This window comes from Chamaea fasciata, unplaced genomic scaffold (assembly GCF_029207755.1).
Source record: "Chamaea fasciata isolate MVZ Bird 193981 ecotype frontalis unplaced genomic scaffold, bChaFas1.0.hap1 SCAF_3, whole genome shotgun sequence".
In the NCBI taxonomy this organism is placed as follows: domain Eukaryota; kingdom Metazoa; phylum Chordata; class Aves; order Passeriformes; family Sylviidae; genus Chamaea; species Chamaea fasciata.
In genome coordinates, this window is record NW_027094088.1 from 109,496,394 (window position 1) to 109,518,304 (window position 21,911).

Below are 21,911 nucleotides of genomic sequence, written 5' to 3' on the forward strand. Positions count from 1 at the left end.
AACTTTTTATCTTCTGGAGGCAGCCCTTAGGGACTTCATGATAGAAAATGATGTGATACGTAACATTAAGAAATCAGGAAAATGATTTAGAGAGAAAACTGATTTGGCCTCTGTGTATGAACACTCTGACAGCAGCAAAGAAAACAGGTGCATTTTACTTTGCTATCCTGTAGAAGAAGCTGTACCTCCTCCATGGAACAGGTGTGAAACGATGGGAACAACAGAAGGAACACATTTTATTTTAAACAAAGGCACTATCCCCATCTCACAAGCTGACCTGCTTGCGGGCTTCTATATCAGCAGCATCTTCTACAAAGGTTTCATCTGCTTCATGTTCTTCAAGCTCCTTTTCTGCATTTTCAGGCAGAACAATCTCGAAGTCGTTCTTTGGAGCAGGGAGGGCCATGAGCCCCATGCGCAGGTGCTCCCGGGACTCCCTCTCCTGTGGGAAGAGCAGAGAGATGTGATGCTTCTGGATTCACACCCTGAATGCAACACAATCAGACTCCATGGATCTGCATTAACAGAAAGGAAGAACACACTAGTTATTCCCTGGCCACCTCAGTCTGCTGCAAAGCCAGGAAGCACCAGATCTGGAAGCCAGTGGAGTCCACCAGCAATTTGAAGCCTCAGTTTCCCTTCTAGCAGTAAAAAGTCTCTTTACTATGAAAAGGTTAAGACAGAACCGAAGTACATCAAATAAACCTTCTCCCTTAAGCTAAGAGGAACTCTGGAATTTTGAATTTGAAGAGTTATTGTTGTGAGAGCATGCCAAACACTTGGAGTGGATATCTTAGCTAGACCAAAAAAGAAAACTGTTGATAGCTCAGGTGGGAGATATTCAAAGCCACAGTCGAGGCTGCAGAATCAGCCACATAAAAGGAGTTCCAAAGGTGTTACCTATTAGGTACATGCCCCTTTATGCCATGTCTAATTGGCAGGGTCCATCTGGCTGAATCTCCAAGAATGGAAACACCTGTTGCCAAAGGTGATGAAAGAGTCTGGATGGGACTCAGATTTCTGAACATCTCAAACCCCAGTGCTCCTAATGGCAAAAATTAAACTCCTTTAGCTCAGTGTTGTCAACACAACAGACTGATGAAAAGGTCCTGTAGGTAAATCAGGAAGCCAAGATGACGAGGAATTTGAGGATTGTGTAGGATTGCAAGAAAAATGAATCTTTGCTCAAGATGCATTTCCTGCACAGCTTCAAAGATAGAAATAGGATGGAAATTTAACTATGTCTTCTCCAACAAACAGTTTTAGAGTGTGTTTACTGAGCACACTGAAAGCCATTTTAAGTGGCAAGATTTCTGGCTTTTTAAATAAAGATTGTATTTTATTATGTGCTGAGGACACACCTGTAGACAGGTGGAAAAAAACCCACTTATTTATTATAAAATAAAATTCTTTTCAGCAGATGAGAACTGAAAACCTGAAAATTAACAGAGCACTGATTTCCACTTCTTAAGTGCTACTTACCATTTGTTTTGCATAGGATGGGTCACTGTAATCTGCCATTCCCTCCTCTGGGTTGATGTTCAGTTTATCCCGTAGGGGAGTTCTCCCAGGGGTTGTGCCAAGCGCAGGTTTGGGAGTCAGTCCTCCTCGAGGAGTGAGGCCCTCTGAGCCCTGAGAGGGTGTTCTAGTGAAGTGCAGTCAGTCATTAGTTTTTTTACTAAAGGGCTATACTTACAGAAGTCTGAATGTTGGGAAAAGGTACATAAACACAGTCTATATATTCAGTCTGGAGTTTTTGCCTCGGAAGGCAGTGAAACTGTAAAGTGCAATTACAAAAATACTAAAAATAAATTGTTTAAGCCTGTCAGTGTGTAACCAAGGTTCTTTCAAGCTGAAATGTAGGCACATCATCATTTTAAGAGAAGCTTCAGGAACTCCACCAACACAATTTCCCACTACTGCTTTTGAAAGAAGAGCTTATCCAGTCACCAGGCATTATTCTGGGATACAGTAATCAGGACTGAATTGCAAGCTCTGATTTCCCCACCACCTGGGCAAGTCATTCACTCAAATCATCTGGCTCAACAGCTGTCCCACATTGCAACTGAATGGATCATCCTGAAAAAGCCTCTTTGCTTTCACTGACTATTGAAGAAGCAATTACATTATAATAATTACTTCTAAGCATCTATGGTTAGGCAACACGGATTAAGTCTTAGATTTTGTTGGCCCCCGTTGCTTCTCCTCTAGACTGGGAAGGAATATTGTTCTCTATCCCAATGACCTACTACATGAATGAGGGGCTACTTCACAGATTCATTAATTTTTCCCTCTGCTCAAGGATTTGGATTTTCCCACTGACACAGCATTTCTGCAAGCAAGCCAAGCTGACCCACAGGTGGCATATTTACATGTGCAAATCTGAACTTCAGAAGCTAAAAAAACCCACAAAAAATCTCAAACAACAAAATTAGACTAGCTCTACTTTTTAAAATATAAAATAACCCAAATCAACAGCCAGATCACTCCAGGACAAATTCTACACTGATTTTGCACCATGCTGACACCAACAGATCTTCAAAAAAAGCACTCACTGCTAGAGCTGCTCTTTTTAATTAAAAGATCAGGGCTTTTGTACAAAACTTCTAAACAAAACAGAGCTGCTTTGGAAAACCTGCCATAAAGGTCCTTTTTATTTCCTGCTGCACTTTTCCTACTAACATGATACAAGTAAACTTAGAACCTAAGTGGAAAAACTTGACACACAAAATGTACCAGTTGTAACATGTTTTAGCTGTATGGTATTTAGCATTTGTGGGATATATATTTGTTCACTGTAAGAGTTAAAACAGAAATTCTGTACTATTTAGATTGGCAATCTAAGAAATATTTCAGTTTGGATATATATGGCTTATAAAATATTTACTTCAGCTTTTCAAAAATTCAGTGTGGGTTTGGCTAAGGGACCTCCCACATCTTTGACTCCAAGGTAGTACTTTGGAAAGGCAAGGATCCACATTGAGAATGACACTCCAGCTTACTATTTATACTCCTGCATTACTCCAGAATAATTTATACTGCTCCAGACCACAAAAGGCCACATTTCGGATCAAAACTCCAGTGAGCCACACACTGTATGAACACAGCTAAAGAGGACATGGCTGAACTTTCTAAAGACACAGAGAAGGAGTAATTTGTACACCAAGAGCTTGAAATAAAAGTGAGTTAAATTTTCTTTTGAAGCTCTAATCATGATAGTAATTTTACACATCAAAATCTGCTCTGTTCACCCACCTCCAAAGAGACATATGCCCACCCAGGCACCCATCACAAAAGGAGTCTGTTTACCTGAAAGGTGTGGAAAGCACAGTATTTGGAGTCTGAACAACCTGTTTCTGTGGTGTTACCCCTGAAAAGTCACTTTCATGCAAGGGAGTATTAAGACCTCCTTTCAGGGGAGTATCCACATTTGTGAGAGCCATCAGATTCTGGGCCTCCTGTGTAACAGACAACACAAGCAGGGCTTCACCAAGACATTCAGAGTCACGTTTAACAGATTCAGTAGCAGCAAGAACAGCTGAAGAGTTAATTTGAGTATCAGTTAGTGGAAAATGTTTAAAATTTCTTAGCCTTAACACCCATACACTGATATTTATAAACTCTATTGTTCCACTGAGAGGCAGCAAAATACGTTATAAACTGGAGCTGCAAAAATGAGTGGGTTACTTATTGTTTTAGCTTCCTTTAGCTTGCCAGACTCCATAAATCTCCAAGATTTGTTAGTGACTGAACATTCAAGTTATCCTAAGAATCCTGATTTTAACATGGAAGAGCACACTTGAACTCTGAAACCTGAATTCAATCAACTTCATCCAAACTGCACTTCAGAGAGAATTTTCCGAAAGAGATGGTCACTATTCAGATTTTTGGTCCATGGCTCAATTGGGGCTTTTATGAATAAAAAAAAGGGGGCTCCCTTTTTTATTTCATTTTTCCATCTTACAGAGAAGAATTAAGTCTCTCTAAAAATGATCTAATTATACTACTGCAAATCGCAAATATATTCCCAGAAGACCACTAACCCACCTAAAGAACTCTGTATATACACAATACTGTGACATTTATAACGTCAGAGTACTCCACTTGAAGGTGAGCCTGACCATTCCTGCAAACTTTGCAGACACTTAGGTCATGATCTGCAGAGCCAGGAACTTTCTCTTTTCTCCTATCATGGAACTGCTGAAATACAGCTTATTGTTAACTCTGAGGGGTTTTTGTTTTGGAGTGGGATTTTTGGGCCTTGTTTTGTCTTACACACTAGCTGCACTGATTTAATTTATCCATTTCCACACACTCAACAAAATGTTACTCAACATTACCACTTTTGAAAAATCCAGGCAATCAGAGGTTGCAAAAGCAGGTTTTGGCTAACCTAAGTTTTAAGCCAATAAAGTGCTGTGAAAATATTCTTACATTGTTGCAATTAAGTACTACTTGTAATTAAAATAAAAGTTGGACAAGATAAAACACTGTTTTAAGGAGATGAACTTTTACATCTTCAACACCGAGAGACACACAAGACAAGGGAAAATTATGCAAGACACCAGAGGAATGGTTAAAAGCTTCACACAATATATGACTAAAAGAAAAAGAAACAGAATGTTTTGAAACACAGTGACAATTGCTCAAATAGAAGCAGACCTGCTTCCATGCCCTTCAGTGTGTCCTGAAGATTGGGACTGCTTCAAACCCCAACACTGCACATACATATTCTAAGGAGTGTTTCTCTGGCGCTTACACCTTCCACTCAGTTGACTCCTGCTCCAAAAATTAAAACCCATCCTGTACATTTATACTCTACCTGCAGGATCCTGTCCTGGGCTGCTGGAGTTTTGGGAGTCCTTAGAGCTATGCTGTTGTTGGTTACATTATATTCAGAGAGAAGAGTGCTGGAAGCTGAGTTTGTGATTCCAGACTCCTCAGCAGTCTGCCGTGCAATCTCACTGGCCTGCCCGACTTTCACAACTTCTTCAAGTTCTGTATCAGATATCTTGGAAAGAGAAAATCCCAAGGCACAGTAAGACACAAAATAACTGTGAGATCCATTCGATAAACAGAAAGCACAGTTTGGTATTGGCATTTTAAGTTGTTTAGTATCAGTAAACACCTCACCTGAGGAGCTGGCAGCACCAGTTTACTCCTTTTCTTGGTGAATTCTGACACTCCACTGGTCTGCAGAATAGCGGAGGGCAAGTCTGACTCTTTTTTCCGTTTCATGTGTTGCTTGTCCTTTTTGCGCTCTCTTCCCTCCCTCTCACTGTTATTACAAAAACAGAATCCTTTCAGAACACACAGAGCAGCTACAAAGCAAAGCAAAGAAGCCAAGAGCAAAAAGGCTGTACTTTTATCAAACACTGGATATTCTGAAATAAAACAACGTAGGAAGAGTGAAGCAACTTGTGGGTGATTAGATGTGATCTGCAGATCCTGCAGCAGAACCTACTACAGGGCAGTGTAATGCTTTTATATTATGGAATCAGCCAACAGATTCAGCTTTTAGGCTGAATAACTACAATCAACAGGGTCACTGGATCAATAATAGAATGTCAGGCCAAGAATTCTGGACAGTAAAAATAAGGAATGTGAACAAGTCTCTTTTTCTCCAGCAGCTAGAAGGGAAGATGAACATTTTCTTTTGTGGAAAGTGGGAACCAATTTCTCTTCAGTCTTTAATAAAAATGGCATTTCCTTCAAACAGCAATGGAGGCAGTCAGTGAAACCATAAGATTCAGTCTGAAGCTCCTGCCTGACCCTCTGAACAAAGAGCCATACAGAAAAATCAGTTAGGAACACCATACGAGTTAATAAACCAAACAGTACCATGGAAGTGGACCCTCTCAGTAAAAAGCAGTTTTGGCAGAAATAGTGGGAAGTGCAACTGTACAACTAAGTATGTACCCAAGAGTGACATTTAACTTCTCAACTACACGTCTGGGGATTTTCTGGGGGGATGGGGAAAAATTAAGCATTTAAGGACATCAACTTAAGAACAACTTCACCAAAAGTAATACTACAAATCTACTCCTATAAGCAATATTAATAAGATTATTACTTAAAGGACACTAAATACACAAGCAAATGAACTGCTAAAAAAAATCCCTCAAAAAATTAACATTTTGACTTAAAGAGCAAGAACATGCATGAGAAACTTTTTTCTGACAGATAAAGGGTGAACTAGAGAAATGAAAAAAAGTGATCATAGACAATAGGTGAATTAGAGCTTTTGGAAAGATAAAACCACAAAAAACTGAAAAGGCAGAGGCCATTTGCACTTGTATCTGTCCCACGGAAAATATATTTCCCACCCACATTATGTTTCCAGGGTTTAACACACACACATATGGGTTGGTTTTTTTTCAAAGACACACTTACGATCTTAATTCTCCATCCAGGTCTTGCTGACGCAGTCTCCTGAAATCTGCATCCAGGGACTGATAATTTTCTTCTGATGTATCATAAAAACCAGGGGCAGGCTTTTTTTCAAATGGAATTTCTGCATTGTAATCCACACCTCTCTTCTTTTTCCTTTTCTTCTGGATCTCAATCCCAGCAGCGCGAAGTTCTCGTCTTTTCTGGAGAGCGGCAAGACGTCTAAAGAAACAGTGACACCACATGATTTCAAGTGTAGGGTAAAGAAAAGCAGCCCCAGGATATGAAACCAAGTGGAAGTTTACCGAGCTTCTTCCAGCTGCTTCTCCCTGGCTTTCCTCTTGGCTTTCTTTCCCTGTGTATTCGCCAGACGCGCTCGAGCCTCAGACAGCATTTCAAGCTCATCTACAATGGTACAGATAAAGGCAGCAGTGAATCTGCACTTCAAAGATTAGAGTCAGGAAAAGGTGACATTAAGATCACAAAACCATCTTTAAAAGCCGAATCAATCAATCAATCAATCACAGGCATTCTGTCACCACTAATGTCCAAGTTCACTGGCCGGGTGAAATGACGATTTTTAGAAAAAAACCCCTAATGTTGAAAATAGTATCAATAAGTAACAACAGCAAATCAAGACATTTACATAAAGAGGCAAACTGACCACATTAATGGAAGTAAAACTTAATTTACATCTTTATCTGAGAGTATTATCCTGAGAATTTATTAATTGCATTTACTTCCAGAGCTGAGAGCACTGGTTTTGTGAACCTGTGACTGTTCAAAACCACCACTGGTCCATTCATGGAATTTCAACAATGCTCATTTTTCAGTTCATAACAATCATTGCAAGGAAGAAAAAAAAAAAAAAGAAGTGAGGCAGTTGTGTGCTTCAGCATGGATTCATCTGAGACGTGTGAGCTGATGGAAAATGATGAAGACATAGAATTCAACAAGCAGAGGAGTTGTCAAAGCAAAGAACAGCCAGTTATGGTAACAGATGAAGGTGACAGATAAGGAGGCAAGAAACACACCAAGAAAAGCGAAACTGGAAAAGTATAACTCACTGGCCAGATAAAAAAACAAGACAAAATTTGTAAGTAAATTAATGACCAGGTGGTGGTGGAAAAAAAGAAGAAAACCAAGGCACACAGGCTGTGTAAACAGAAAAATCAAACAGATCAGATTTCTGTTTAAAAAGGTAAACATAACCCTAACTCACCTTCATCCATGTCAATGGGATCTGGCCTGGCAGGTTTGGTTTCTGGATTTGGATCGATTTCTCCAGGTTTCAGTTTCCGAGGATCATCAGCAGTTTCTTCCTCATTGTCTCTCTGAGCAGCTTTGTCCCTAAAAACACATTGTAGGTGTCACCACCAGCTCTCTGTTTTCCCCCAGACTCATAATAACCTCCCTTAAATGTCTCCAAAGACTGATCATAAGCAGTAACCTTGTACTCTGTACAATACATTAAATCTGTTATACAATTCACAAGTGTGGTACAGTTCCATAATCTTAAACAAGACGAGAGAAAAAAACCAACACAGTATTACATCACAACAATAAAATAGTACATAAAATACAACACTGATACAACTAATAGGAAAGAAGTTTCCTCAGGTAATCTTTAACAAGAAAAACAAGAATTCAAGCAGTGTGACAAAATTAAAAAAATCAAGTTTTCTATTATGTTTTCTCTACTCAACCAATAGCACCAGAATTAAGAACTCTCACAAGGGAAAGCAGCACATTCTTACTCTTCTTGTGGCCTAAAGAAACTCTCTGTGGCAGAGAGATGGTATCTGCACATTCAGCCATTTCAACATGTGTTTTATGTCTCTTTTCTTTCTCACATACCCACTCCTGCTGACCAGCCAGTCAAAAATGCCCAAACAGCCTAATAAAAGCATAAATCTTGACAGTCCCTCAGCTAGAATGACCAGGAGCAAGAAGGGATACACCTATCTCTGTTCAAGCTGCTCTCCAGGTCCCAGGAGCTTCTTTCAAGTTAGACACCAGTGACTGAAAACAATCTTTAAAGATTTGCTTACAAAAGGACTCAAACAACTGGAAACCACCCTAATTTACCATCATGGGAGAAGAGAATGACACATTGCTACAACTCCACAGATTTTTTGGGTATTCCTGGCTATGTTTTCCTCTAGGCAAGCAGAAACTCACAGCAGGAATTCATAGTGTTCCAAGCACTGTGCAGCAGTTCTCCCAATGATGGGGGCAATGGTTCTCCACTGGGTTGGCATCAGCTTGGCCAGGTGCAGCAGCTTCTCCTCCTCCTCCCGAGACCACTCTGTCTTTTTGATGCTCGGGTCCAGCCATTCGTACCTGGAGTAAGGGAGAAAATTCAGGATGACAGACCCAAGTTATCCATTGATTTGTCTTCAGGAGTGTTTTAATGACATATGCATTTGAGCTTTAAAATTATTATTTATCCAGCACTTTTCATACAGATGCTGCCTCTTCTTCCTTTTCCTATCTCTGTTCTGGCAAAGTTAAGAGTCACAGAATTAACCCTGAAGAAAAAAGTAAAAATTGCCACTGTCAAAGACAGAAATGGTAGAATTGTTTGGTCTGGAGCCTTCAACAATTATCTTACTAATCCTTAACTGTGCCAGTCCTGTTAACTCTACAAGAAGTATTCTGCTAAATATGTGTGGTTCAGTACTTGAGAAACAAAGTCTGATTCTCAAATACTGCATCAATATTTGCATCAGTGTAAAGGCCCTATTTTTTATAAAACATTACATTTCACAGTGCAATTTCTAAACATTTACTCTCAAGCCAAACTCCCATTACATGAAATTAGAAAATTATATGTAAGAGAGATTAGTATCTTACAATTTTACTTCCTTGGCAATATCCACTGATTAAAACATGTTTAAATAAAGGGAAAAACTAATGTTTATAATTTAAAGTGATCCTGCATTTGCTAACAGATCCTGCAGTCACTGGCAAACAGAACATCTGGCTACTTTTGTTAAACTACTTTCAAGCAGTAAGAATTTAAAGTTTCCATGATAAAATCCAACAGTGTTAAAACTGTTGATGCCCTGTGGACATAAATTAGTATGTGGTAACATTTTTTTCCTAAATTTCCACTAATTCTGAAGGTCATATTCCCAGGCACAGCACCTCTCTCACTTACCATCTGGCTTTGCACTGCTTTGCTGATTTCCTGTGCAGTAATGAGGCAATTCGAGACCACTGGTTTTTGCCATATTTCATAACAGCTGCTTTCAGAATTTCATCCTTGAAAAAAACCATAAATAAATACCCTTATGGACTGCAAAATAGAAAGTCTGAGCTCAAGCAAAGGAGAACATGGCAAGTTTCATGGGCTGGCCCAGAGAAAACAGCATTACACTGCTACTTCTGTTCCATTTTATTCTCAAGAAAAATGATGATTTGTATTCCAAAGGCCAGTGAAGTCTATGAAGATTAAATGAAAAAGACATGATTATTGTTCCAAACTTCATATATCCAACAGAACTTCCCAAATGATTATTTAACTGCATTAGTATTTAAAGGCTCTGAGTGTCTTCCCTGAACAACAGCAGCAGAGGTAAGGAAGTGCTTGTCTGTTAATGACAACAAAATTGAAAAAAAAGTTGAATTGGCAAATATCTCTGGCTGCCTTGTTTTAAATAATACCATAAAATTATCTATTTTTCACATTTTAATACAACTGGAATAAAAATGTTATAAATTCAGCCTGGGAGCCACGTTGTTCACAGACAACAAAGTGGGCACTGAGTTTGATCAAAAGCCAGAAGTGCCATCAATTTTCTGCCAATCCATCCATCAATCCGTCTCTCCCTTCCTCGATAGGTGGGTTCATTATTTCTGGTTTATTCAGAGAAAGTGGTATTTTAAATGCATTAAAGCTATTCTTGCAGCCCCGTCAACCACAGACATCCCTCTCCTGTACCCAGTGAGTATTCAGTGAGTCTGACGCTGTCCCCACTGACACCTCCCAAAGAACAACAGCTTCAACTTATGATCAGTTCCTGATCTGGCTTGAGCTGCTACAGGCAACAATTCATGTCATTACTGTTCTGAGATAAATAATAAATCCTCCCCTGTGTGTTTTTTTAAACTTACTTGATGCTCTATGGCACACAGAAGCTGTACCAGTGGCATCAACAGGCTTTTTCTGCAAGTAACTGGTCATTTTATGAATGACCTGGTATCACGTGGTTCAACTTTCTCTGTTTTTAATGCTGTATGTATAATCAAAATGATAATAAAAGAAACAAAAAACCCCAACACTTATCTCTTGTACAAAAAGCCTGGTGAACTAGGGATCTATCTGGCCTCTGAAACAGGCTCCTCAGGGCAGTGGCCACAGCACTAAGCCTGCCAGAGTTCAAGCAGCATTTAGAAAATGCCCTCTGGCACAGGGTGGGATTTCTGGAGTGTTCTGTGCAGGAGCTGGACTCAGTGGTCCTTGTGGGTCCCTTCCCATCCAGGATATTCTGTGATTCCATTTAATGCACTGCTCTTTCTCTTAGTCAGTCACCAAAATTTACCAAGTATGGAAGACCCTAAGAATGGGGTGAAGACAACACGAGTTTTCCTGTCCTCTGCTGACCCCAAGTGTAGCTGCTTCCTGGCACATCACTGATATAAAAGCACACACAGCACATTTTATCTTCTATTACTTTTTCCTCACTGCTTCCTGGAACCCGATACATGCCTTGCGTTCACAGTATGCAGTGACAGAGTTCTGTATTTTACAGTGCCAGGTACACCCTTTTGCTTTAAACATGCATCACATAAAACTGACATCCTTGATTTCTCACGTTATTCATTTCTTCTTCATGACCACTTGAGGTTCTGAAAGCTTATGACAGCAAAACTGGAGGGGATCATTCTTTTTTGGAACAGTAATTCTTGGGGCTGCAGATGAAGAGCCCACACACTGACAAGACACAGACTGAAGTTGCACCAGGGCTTTAGATTAGTTATCAGGATTTTTTTTTTCCCATGGAAAGGGTTGAAAAGCATTGGAACAGGCTGCCCAGGGGGTAGTGGAGTCACCATTCCTGGAAATGATAAAAAAACCCATGTGGATTGTGGCACTGAAGGACATGTTAAATGGTGAACATGGTGGTGGTCCTGGATTGATGGCTGGACACTTGTCATCTTAAGTCTTTTCCAATCCTAAAAATTCTGTGACTCTGCCTTTGCAATTTCCAAATTTGGAAATATCATCAAGGGCAAGAGATTCCTCTAGAGCATAAGAAACCTGCCTATGCAGTACAAGTCACATTCTAGTCTGTGAGAGGGACATCTCCAAGCACAGCACAGCCCATGCTTCCACCCCAGTGGCAGTGGGAACAGTTTCTTTGGGGCAGAGGACACACACGTGGCTGAGCTTCCCAACCTGGAGCCCGAGGGAAAAACAACACCAACATCACCTTTGCCCACTGAGGCAGCAGGAAGGAGGAAGGCACAGGTTGCTGGGGAATGCAGCCCAACAGAAAGCCAACGAATCACAGAATCAGTTAGCCTGGAAAAGGCCTCTCAAATCACTGATTTTAATTACTGATCACCACCATGTCAATGAGACCATGGCACACAGTGCCACATCCCGTCTTTCCTTTAACACCTCCAGGGACGGCGACAGCTACTCCATCGCCTCCCTGGGCAGCCCATTCCAATACTTAATCACCCTTTCCTGTGAAAAAAATCATTCCAAATCATTCCAAATTTAGGTTCAACCTAAACCTCCCCTGGTGCAGTTCGAGGCCATGTCCTCTTGTCCTGTCGCGTGCTGCCTGGGAGCAGAGCCCGACCCCCACCTGGCTGTCCCCTCCTGTCAGGGCGTTGTGCAGAGCCAGGAGGTTCCCCCTGAGCCTCCTTTTCTCCAGGCTGAGCCCCCCCAGCTCCCTCTGCCGCTCCTCATCAGAGCTGTACTCCAGACCCTTCCCTGCACTCGCCCCTGCGGTCCCCAAACCCTCTGATGTCCCGGCCCAGGGGCTGCAGCGCACCGAACCTGCCCCGGGACACCCCAAACCCTGAACCCCCCGCGCAGGCGCACCACGGCACCCCGCGCCTGCGCAGCAGCGAGGGCCTCCCCCACCTCCCCGGGCCCTTTGGGGGGACCGGGGCTCAAACCCCGCTGAGTCCTACCTCGGTGTTCCGCCACACGCCGCCTTTAATCATAATCCGCGGCATCTTGGCGGCGAAGGGAGGCGGGGACGAACCCCTGGAGCGAGAGAATGGAGAGGGGACGGGAGCGCCGCTGGCGTCAGTGGGGCCGGCCAAGACCGCGCACGGTCCCCTCAGCGGCGGCGGGTGCCGAGGGGGAGGGAAGCCGGGCCGGCTGCTCTGCCGGAAAAGCGGGAAGCGGGTCCGGCTGCTTTCCCAGGGAAGCGGGACGGGCGGCTTTTCCAAGGGAACTGAGGCCGCTGCTCCTGCAGGGAAGCGGGTCCGGCCGCTCTGCGCATGCGCAGCTCCGCGCGTGTCCGGCGGCGGCGCTCGGCGCTAGCGCCGCCTGCCGGCCGGAGGAGCGCACGGCGGAGGGGCCGGAAGGAGGAACTGGGCATCCATTAAACTCCGCACATTTCCCCAAGGGACGCAAATGAGGGAGGAAAGGGACAGCGGAAGGTAATCACATCTCCCCAATGTTCCGTTTAGAGGGCATTTTGTTGATTGCAGGGAAAACCCCGTGTGCTTATGTGTGGAATAAATTCTTAGCCGTGAGGGTGGTGAGGCCCTGGCACAGGTTTCCCAGAGAAGCTGTGGCTGTCCCATCCCTGGAAGCGTTCCAAGGCCAGTTTGGACAGGGCTTGGAGCAGCCTAGGATCGTGGAAGGTGTCCCTGCCCATGGCAGGGGGTGGAATGAGATAATCTTTAAGGTGCCAATGCAAAACTACTGTATGATTCTACAAGACACAGCAACATTGATAGTGCATTTGCATATTCACGGGGTGTGTACAAAGTACATACCTGAATTTGGGCAATTTTCACAGGGAAGTACTCATGTCACTCTCAACGGATGAAGAAGAGTGAGGATCTCAGCTCAGGATCTGCCATTGCCATTCAGCTATGGCCCCCAGGAATCCCGAACCTGGGAGTTGTGTGGCTCAGAGAGGCCCCACTCAGAGGGAAGTGCTGGTCTCAGCCCACTGCAGTCCTGGAGAGCCCAACTGTTCAGAGTCACAACAGACTTGGCTTTGCTCATGCCAATTTTCCACCCTGGCTGCAATTCAGGTTGGTAACTTTCTTTGAAAGTTCAAAACCAAAAACATTTTTCTTACCTGAATAACCACCCAGGTGGAACAACAAGTTCCCAAAGGCTGTTGAAACCCAGGGGGCTCCTTACCCAGCACAAGTTCCTGGGAGCGGCCAGTGTTTTGGATAAGCTCAAGAGGAGCTCAGCCCAGCTTGCCACAGCCAAGCCCTAGTGAGATTTTTCTGAGACCAGTGTGGCCCAACCAGGAGGATGCACCACCACACCATACAGGTCTAGCTCACTTTTGTTCATTTACATCACCTCGAGTTTAACTTGTATTCATTTAATTAGCAGGTGCACAGCAGGTAAAATGACAGCCTTTTGATCAATGGCTTGTTGCATTTTTCTGTTTTGTCCAAACTCAGCATATGCTCATGGAGAAAATGATGAAACTTTTTTGATTTAAATAGGAAACTTCATAGTAAGATTTAGGAAAGGCTTTGATTTTTGTTTAAACTGCAGGAATAAAAAAATATTACACACTTCTAGCTACTAAAAAAAAATACCAACAACACCCCATGTCTTTCTTGAAACTGAATATGCCTCAGCCTTTAAATTTCACTGACTTAGCAGACAGAATACCTTTGAAACCCCAAAAATCCCGTGTAGTGTATAATGAACATAAAGCAACATCAGGAGTTATTGAACTGTTTATTTTTATTAGAGGCAGTGACTAGGAATAATCATTTTTAGAAAATCATCAATCCCCAACTGAAAATACCTTCTTTGTTCTTACTTAAAACTCGAAGAAACTTACAAACTCTTTCAAAAATGTACTGCAGTTAATTTATCCCCCTAAACAAGGCTCTACCATACTTTTAAACACCTGTGCTCTATCAGATTTAGCCTTCCTAGTCTCATCTGATACAGAGGCTTACAATTCCTTCAGTATTTTTGCTGTCTCCTTGTACCCGTTCTTTTAAGAAAATGATCAGAATTGTAACGTAACACAGGTAAAAACTCCTCCACGCCTGAGTAACTGTCGCAGTTAGGGACATGAAAGAACTACCCTCATTCAGGTTGAGAGATGAGCAGAGAGAGTTTAGTATGATTTAGGGTTTAAATAGGATTTGGGATTTGATAAAGGATTGAGAGATGAGACCTCTCTGACCCTAGTGTTCAATTTAGCAGTCCATTACAGACTGGAATGGAAACAATCTTCTTTGTTTATGTACATGCATGACAGGGCGACATGTAACCATTAATATTTCCCAAGAATGCTTTTCCTTCTTTATACAGGATAACATTCTTCTTTCTCACAACTGGATTAGCCGGCTCCAAGGTCTAAATCACTCATCTGTAACCACCACGGTTCAGGCACGGATACTTACTTGTCTGACTTTACTGAAGCTACAAAGAACTGGATCACTTGAATATCTTTGCTGATCTTTGGCCTTAAAAACATGCATCTGTCCATGAGTTTCAACCCAGTATTGAAAAATGTCTTCCAAATCACAGAATGGCTGTAGGAGTTCTGAAGACAAGCCCCTGCTCAGTCAGGGCCACCCAGAGCCAGTTGTCCAGGATTACATCCAGATGGCTTTTAAATACCTTAAAAGAGGGGAACTCCACTACCTCTCTGGGCAGACCTCCCCAACCTGTCTCCTACCAGAAAGCCTCTACAAGACATAAGCCATATTTCTACAGAAAGGCATACATCCAGGGGCAGAAGAAATAAAAAAAAAAAAAAAAAAAAAAAAAAAAAAAAAAAAAGCATTGAGTTCTATATTTGCATTCTCTAAATTAAACCACAGGTTTGTTCTGCTGCTCCATGGACTGAGCTGTTGCATTGGGACAGTTTGCCTTTCCTGACACCAGGGGATAACACACTATTACTGAAACCATTTACCACATTCAAGAGCTCCTAGCACTGCATAACTCCAAAACAAAGAAAGATTTGTCTAGATTTGAACAGAAATTGGAAGCAGCATCCACCTGGGCTCACCATACCCTGCACCAACTGCTGCATAGTACTCATACACACAGTGTTTTAGACTAAAGTTCTTAAAATAAATTTAACAGTTTCAGACACTGCTAAAGTCTTCAATATAACTAAATAGCATTCACAATTATAACTAAATAGCGTTCACAACAACTGTTCATATTAACAGAAGTTGTTTGCAAAATATATAATCTGTTTTAACAAACAACACAGTAACTACCAACCTGAGAAAAGGTAAGGCATTTTATACTAAATTAACATGGCACATTCACATAGAATTGAAGATTTAAAGATTCTCAGTATCGTAAGATACATGTTTCTGGACACTACCATTTCTGTCAGACTACTCAAAAAATTATCCAAACTGCAGACAAGGTAAAAGCTTAATAAATACACATGCAGACACATGTAAAACGTTTTCATGTCACAATTACCCAGTGATGATGTGTATTTTGTTTCTGTAATTTGGTGAAATACTGTTTTTTTTCCTCCTACATGTATTGCAAAAGCACCTGGGAGTAAAGGAGGCAACTTTCAGCAGATGGGAGGTAGCATCCAGATACACTGATAATTTTTATATGAAAAGTTATTACTATAAAATACAACATGCCCTTCCTTCCCTCTCTTTAGACATTCTTTCAGTTAGAAAAGAGATTTATTTTTTTTCCTTAATAAATTTTTACCAGAAAATAAGTGGTACAGAATAACTGTTTAAACACAGATGAACACTGGCCAAAATAACTGACCTCTACTGAAGCAGTTACTCAGGGATGAAAAAGTGTCTCCAGAATATTCAGCACGGTCTGTGCTAGAATTGCTGTTCTCAGAAACACCTGCAACAAACCAGTACCCCAAGTTTCAGTCTCTCCACCAAAATGCTGGATGCATCCATTACCAGCCATTGTTCTGGGCACAGCCAGAACATAAAGGAACACAGAATGAACATAAAGCCATAAAGAAATGCAGGACAGGCAAACCTGTCCAAAACCAAGCACCAACTTCTAATTCTCAACCTCACATTTCAAGCTGGTGATGCTGCTTGTGCTTCTCCAGAAGTTTTTTGCTGGGCAGCACCACATTACACCTTGCACACCTGTACTTCTTTTTGTGCTTTTTAACGTGCTTTTGGAAAGCGTGTTTATCCATTGTGGAATACCTGCATCTCCTGCAGTGCAGCTTGAGGTGAGTCACCAGGTGGCGTTTGAGGTGGCTGGAGGTGCGGAAAGCCAGGGAGCACTGCCGGCACTGGAACGGCTTCTCCCCCGTGTGGATCCTGAGGTGGAGCTTCAGGTTCCCGCTGTGGGTTGTGCAATAGCCACATTCCTCACACCTGTAAGTCTTGACAGGCAGCTCCTCGTGCTCGTAGAGGCAGCCGGGAGAGGAGGTTCCCTCCCCGGTGTGCGAAGCCAGGTGCTGCTTCAAGGACAGCCATTTGTCAGCTGAGTAGTCGCAGGTCATGCATTTGAAGTGCCCCACGTTCAGATGTGTGAGTCTGTGCCTTTTCAGGTGACTGGAAGTACGGAACGTCTTCTGGCAAACGGTGCAGCTGTAGGGCTTCTCACCTGTGTGGGTTCTGATGTGGAGTTCCAGGTTGCCTAAAATGCCAGTAGCGTAGCTGCACTCTGCACACTGATACAACAGTGGCTGACTTTGTGCTTGCACATCATTTGCTGTGCCGCTCTGAACACCTCGCTGAACTCCACAGACTTCTGAATCAACCAAGGAGCTGTTTGAGCCTTTGCAGGAATCAAAATCCCTTTCTGGATACGTGCCTCTGTGGATTTCACGATGCAATTCAGGGTTCTCTAAACACCTCTCTACAAAGAGGCAATTTCCAAACTCCTGTCCATTTTTCACATGAAGAAGGCTGTGTTTCTGCAAATGGCTTGATGTTTTAAATGCCTCATTACACTCTTCACACACAAATGGTCTTTCATCCGTGTGTATCTTTAGGTGCAGCCTGAAGTTGTTAAGAAGAGCAGTAGCATAATTGCAGTGCTGGCATCTGTATGTTTGGAATGTATTTGAATTAGAAGGATATGTATCCTTCAAGTTTTCCACGAAGTTACGAAATGAAGCATCATCTTGCACTCGTGAATGAGAGGCCTTTGATTGGAAGAAAGGCTCCTCTTTGTAAGTGACACTATCCATTTGGTAAGAGGTCTGAGGAACTTCTGATCTATTTCCAGTAACAGCCAGGCTGTTGCTTCCTTGGCTGTTTTCAAGGAATTTCTTTCCAGGGCATATTTTCTTATTGTCCCACATATCACATGCTTGCCCAAGCTCCGCTTCTGAAGCCAGGATTCCCCCACCCAGACAACCATTTTCTCTACCAAAAAGAGAGTGAGAAGCATGGCCCTGAGAATCACCGTCAGCTTTGCATATTTTGCTTTTACAGTATTTATTGCTCTGACTCATATAACCATTAGCCTTTAACTGCTCATGGAATTTCTTGTGAAAGCTGAGATGTCCTTTAGTGTAGAACACCAGGTTACATTCATCACATGCATAATTCTTTGGAGCTTTTTCAGTTTTCTTTCTCCCACTCAAGCAGTTGGGCTGCTGTGCTTGGCACGTTTCTGTCCCTGCATGTATCCTCCTGTGTCTCTCCAACCCTGAGGTGCTGGTGAATGCTGCCTGGCACAGCTCACAGGAATATGGTTTATTCCCTGTGTGGACGTGGCTGTGCCTCACCATGCTTGCAAAATACAATGAAAAAAAGGTGCAGAACCTGCACTGGTAGAGCTTATAGCCAGCATGCCAGTACATGTGATTTAACAGGTAGGACAAGCTGCTGCAGGAGTAATCACACTGTGGGCACTGGTAAGGTGGTCTCTCCTTGTGTCCCTTCATGTGATGAATAAAATTCCTAGGACTTGAGGAAGCAAAGAAACAAATTCTGCAGGAAAAGCTAACTGGCACATCCAGAGGTGTAAAATCCCTTTCAATTTTAATGAAAAATTTCTTGTATTTACTTTCTTTTTTCTTGGTCTCAGATTCTCTTTCTTCAGATCCTTTCTGCCTCCCTTTTCTCGCATTTATTCTATTTTTTCTTGCCTTTTGCAACCTAGCAATCTTCTTATGAAATTTAAGGTGATTCTTAAGATTGAAAGAAAAGAAAAAAGTTCTTTTACAAAAGCAGCATTTATGTATTTTCTTATCTTTATGAGCTGAATAAATATGTTTCTTCAGGTGTGCACTGCATTTATACACAGAACTACAAAACCTGCACTTGAAACTTGATCTTTCATTCTCTGTTGTCAAACAAAATGTTTTAGGAAGAGGTGTGATGGTCATGCTGCCATTCAGCCACGGTAAACCTTCTTGCTGGCTCTGGAACTCTTTTGGGCTTGCAAAAGAAGAAACAACTTTTTGTTGCTGGTGTCTTTTCTTACTGAACGGTGTTAACATCTTGTAAATGTGCTCTCCAGCAGTAATTGATTCCGCAGAAGTGGAACCATTCGTGTTAGGTTTACCTCCATCTTCTAGATCTTCCTTAACAGTAAGAGAACATCCATTAAGAAATGGATCGGAACAATTAGAAGTAAATTTCACTTCTTCTTTCAAGCCATGTTCCGAAAGAGAACTCAGAGTTTCATCTTCAAATTTGCTTATTTTCCTGTAAACAGATTCATTATCTTCATTCTTGGAGGAATCAGGATCTACGAGGAGATATAAAAAGTAACATTTCATGCAATCACAAATATTCATGGTTAATTCACAGTAATAATCCCAAACTGCCTAGCAACTCGCTTGCTCTTCACTTCTTCTGCTTCCTTATTATTTCCCTCTCTCCATTTTTTTTTCCCTAATGCCTCTCTTCATGCTCCCCTCTGCCCCCAACATTTAAGTGTTGCTCCTAGTTTCATACCGTTTTTACTCAAGACTCTGAATTTCACAGGACAACACCACATTCAGTTTTTAATAGAACATGTTTGTGCCAGGATTCCTCCCTAAGTACTAACACCAAACTTTTCTAATGCTCCATTCTCACAATACCATGCTTTTTCTGTGTTTTTATTTTAAGCACATTTCCCTGATGAAAGGCCACCCTTTTTCTCATTGGAGGAGAATGACCAAGTTCCAACTTTTTGTAATTTCACTGCCTTTCGCAGGAGTCTGTGAAAGAACTGAGCATACTCCAGGTAGTATTCTCCTTCTCCTGCATTTATCAATCTAATTTGAAATGCTTACTCTAAAAGAAATTGGTTTTCTATACAGTTTTTTATTTCAAAAACTCGAGGTTTACCATATTTCTTAAACTCTTGCAATAATCTTATTAATATATTACCTTCCATTTTAACAATTATCTCCAGTTCCTTGTAGATATCTGGTTGTTTCTGTGGACTGCCATCAAGAAGAACACTTCCAATACTGTCAGGTTCCTCTTCATGTTTGGGTTCCACTACCACTGTCTCAAAAGTGTCAGCTCTGTCACTGTCAGCAGAGGAGAGGAGAGGAGGAATCTTCTGAAAGCCATCATTATCGCCACAATCCACCTCCATTATTATCTCTGGAAGTTCTGTTTTGCAAGGTGATGTAGGTAACCTGCAATTTTGACCATATTTATCCGTGTCTGCATCACACCCACCACTTAAAGATAATTCTGATATGTTACACACACTCTCAGCTAACCATTTATCCTCAGAGTGCTTAATACAATTATCTTCATTTGCAACATTCCTGTTTGCATCCCAACTGCCTACACTGCTACCGTCGTTTGAAAGCTCCACTTCATGTTTTAGGCAAAGGCTGTTGTTTAATTTAAACTCCTGCGCCACCTCGGGAATGGACACTTCCTGGTCCTTATCATCATCCTGGAGAAAATCCTCATCGCTCAGCACAAAGACAGTGATTGGCAGCACAGTCTCAAACACCTCAGGCTCTGCGAGGAGAAACAGACACATATATCTCAATTCCCAAAAAAAAACCCAAAACAACAAAACCCGACGGCACCGCGTCCACCATAATCCACACGCAGACGCGGTGCGCATGCGCACGCCCGGCGAGTCACCCCCTTCCCGCCGCCGCCACTTTGCGCGGTGTCTCGGGCACCGCCGCTGCCGCGGGAGCCGCGCTGGGTCCCTGCCCAGGCCACCGGCACTCACCGCTGTCTGTGGCCGCCTGCGGGGCTCCCCCCGCGGCCTCCTGCAGCACCCCCGCCCCCGTCGACATCTCCGGGCCGCTCCGCCGCGGGACTCCAGCCGCCGGCCCTGCGCGCCTGCGCAGCGGGGCGGGGGCGGTGCCGTTGGCGCCTCCCGATATGAGGGCGAGGCTTGGGCGTGGCCTGGGTGTGAGCGGGGTGGGCCCCGAGGGTTTCGAATGCGCGTTAAAACTCAGTTTTAGACGTGTTCTTCAGTGGTTTAAAAACTCCGTTTGATCACCCACCTGGGCCAGGGAGCCCCCAGGCCTGGGCAGAATTATTTGAATGGTCTGCGAAACCTATTCCCGGTTTAAGCAATTTTGATCGGTTGTTGCTTCTTTTTCTGTAAAGTTAGATCTCAGCCACCACCGATCATACTGTTAAGACAGGAATTGTGCCAACAATAGGGCACTCTCTTGCTGGGGACAGAAAGAATCACAATCGCAGGCGGGAGTCACAAAATTCATGGAAACACAGAACAGCACCATTGATTTCATCCTGTCTTCCTCCTTGGCTGTTCAGGCTGAAAGTGGAAAATATATGAGCTTGTGCATACATATTTACACGTGTAGAAATGTAGATCTTCATATACATATATAAATTCAGATACATACAAGGTGTCCCTGCCCGTGACAGGGTAGTTAGAATGAGATGGTGGCTCCCAACAAAAATCATTCTGTAATTCTGTGAGCTGGGGCTGGAAGGGACCTCTGGAGACCATTCAGTCTAAACCCCCTGGTAACTCAGAGTCACCTGGAGCAGGTGACAGAGAAATGTCTCCAGGTGGGTTTGGAATGTCTCCAGAGAGAGACAATCCACAAAATCCCTGGGCAGCCTGCTCCAGTGCTCTTCCACCCTCAACGTAAAGAAGCTTTTCCTCATGTTGAGGTGGAAATTGTTGTATTTCGTTTTATGGCCATTGTTCCTTGTCCTGTTGCTGGGCACCACTCTAAAGAGCCTGGCACCATCCTTCTGGCACCTGTCTTGGAGATACATAGATTGTTGAGATCCCCTCTCTATCTTCTCCAGACTAACCAGACCCAGTTCCTGCAGTCTTTCCTCACAGGAGAGATGCTCCAGAGGCCTCATCATCTTGAGGCCTCTCCAGTAGCTCCCTGTCCTGCCACCCCAGGGATCCCCCCAGCTCCCAGCACCCTGTTCCTGACATTATTTTATCC

General features: G+C 42.8%; 2 protein-coding genes across 4 annotated transcripts in view; both read right to left on the minus strand.

Moving 5' to 3' along the window:
- Positions 1–12,820, minus strand: part of CDC5L (cell division cycle 5 like) — a 31,013-nt gene extending 18,193 nt beyond the window's left edge. The window contains exons 1-11 of the mRNA XM_066180074.1: positions 12,544–12,820; positions 9,554–9,657; positions 8,572–8,733; positions 7,613–7,740; positions 6,696–6,795; positions 6,394–6,612; positions 5,134–5,278; positions 4,823–5,011; positions 3,310–3,458; positions 1,483–1,645; positions 278–442 (exon numbers count right to left, since the gene is read on the minus strand). Of these exons, the coding sequence (XP_066036171.1) occupies positions 278–442; positions 1,483–1,645; positions 3,310–3,458; positions 4,823–5,011; positions 5,134–5,278; positions 6,394–6,612; positions 6,696–6,795; positions 7,613–7,740; positions 8,572–8,733; positions 9,554–9,657; positions 12,544–12,588 (1,569 nt within the window). The 5' untranslated portion in view covers positions 12,589–12,820. The remainder of the gene's footprint in view (positions 1–277; positions 443–1,482; positions 1,646–3,309; positions 3,459–4,822; positions 5,012–5,133; positions 5,279–6,393; positions 6,613–6,695; positions 6,796–7,612; positions 7,741–8,571; positions 8,734–9,553; positions 9,658–12,543) is intronic.
- A 1,466-nt stretch (positions 12,821–14,286) lies between these two features.
- LOC136287378 (zinc finger protein 493-like) lies at positions 14,287–20,790 on the minus strand. Of its 3 annotated transcripts, none has more exons than XM_066180076.1 (4): positions 20,699–20,790; positions 20,226–20,475; positions 19,882–20,138; positions 14,287–19,252 (listed from the first exon to the last, which is right to left on the minus strand). In XM_066180076.1, exons 1-4 carry the CDS (start codon positions 20,763–20,765, stop codon positions 16,605–16,607), a joined length of 3,222 nt encoding a protein of 1,073 aa, XP_066036173.1. In that variant the 5' UTR covers positions 20,766–20,790; the 3' UTR covers positions 14,287–16,604. The 3 variants fall into 3 exon arrangements, with proteins under 3 accessions (XP_066036173.1, XP_066036174.1, XP_066036172.1); XM_066180077.1 differs by having other exon boundaries at positions 19,882–20,027; positions 20,372–20,475; positions 20,699–20,787; XM_066180075.1 differs by having other exon boundaries at positions 19,882–20,475.
- Positions 20,791–21,911: the final 1,121 nt, after the last annotated feature.

Coding starts and splice junctions, on each gene's coding strand:
- LOC136287378 (XM_066180075.1), bottom strand. CDS start 20,765: ATGTCGACGGGGGCGGGGGTGCTGCAGGAGGCCGCGGGGGGAGCCCCG. Junction 20,476..20,698: donor GCAGGCGGCCACAGACAGCG/GTGAGTGCCGGT, acceptor TTCTCCTCGCAG/AGCCTGAGGTGTTTGAGACT. Junction 19,253..19,881: donor GATAATTGTTAAAATGGAAG/GTAATATATTAA, acceptor ATCTCCTCGTAG/ATCCTGATTCCTCCAAGAAT.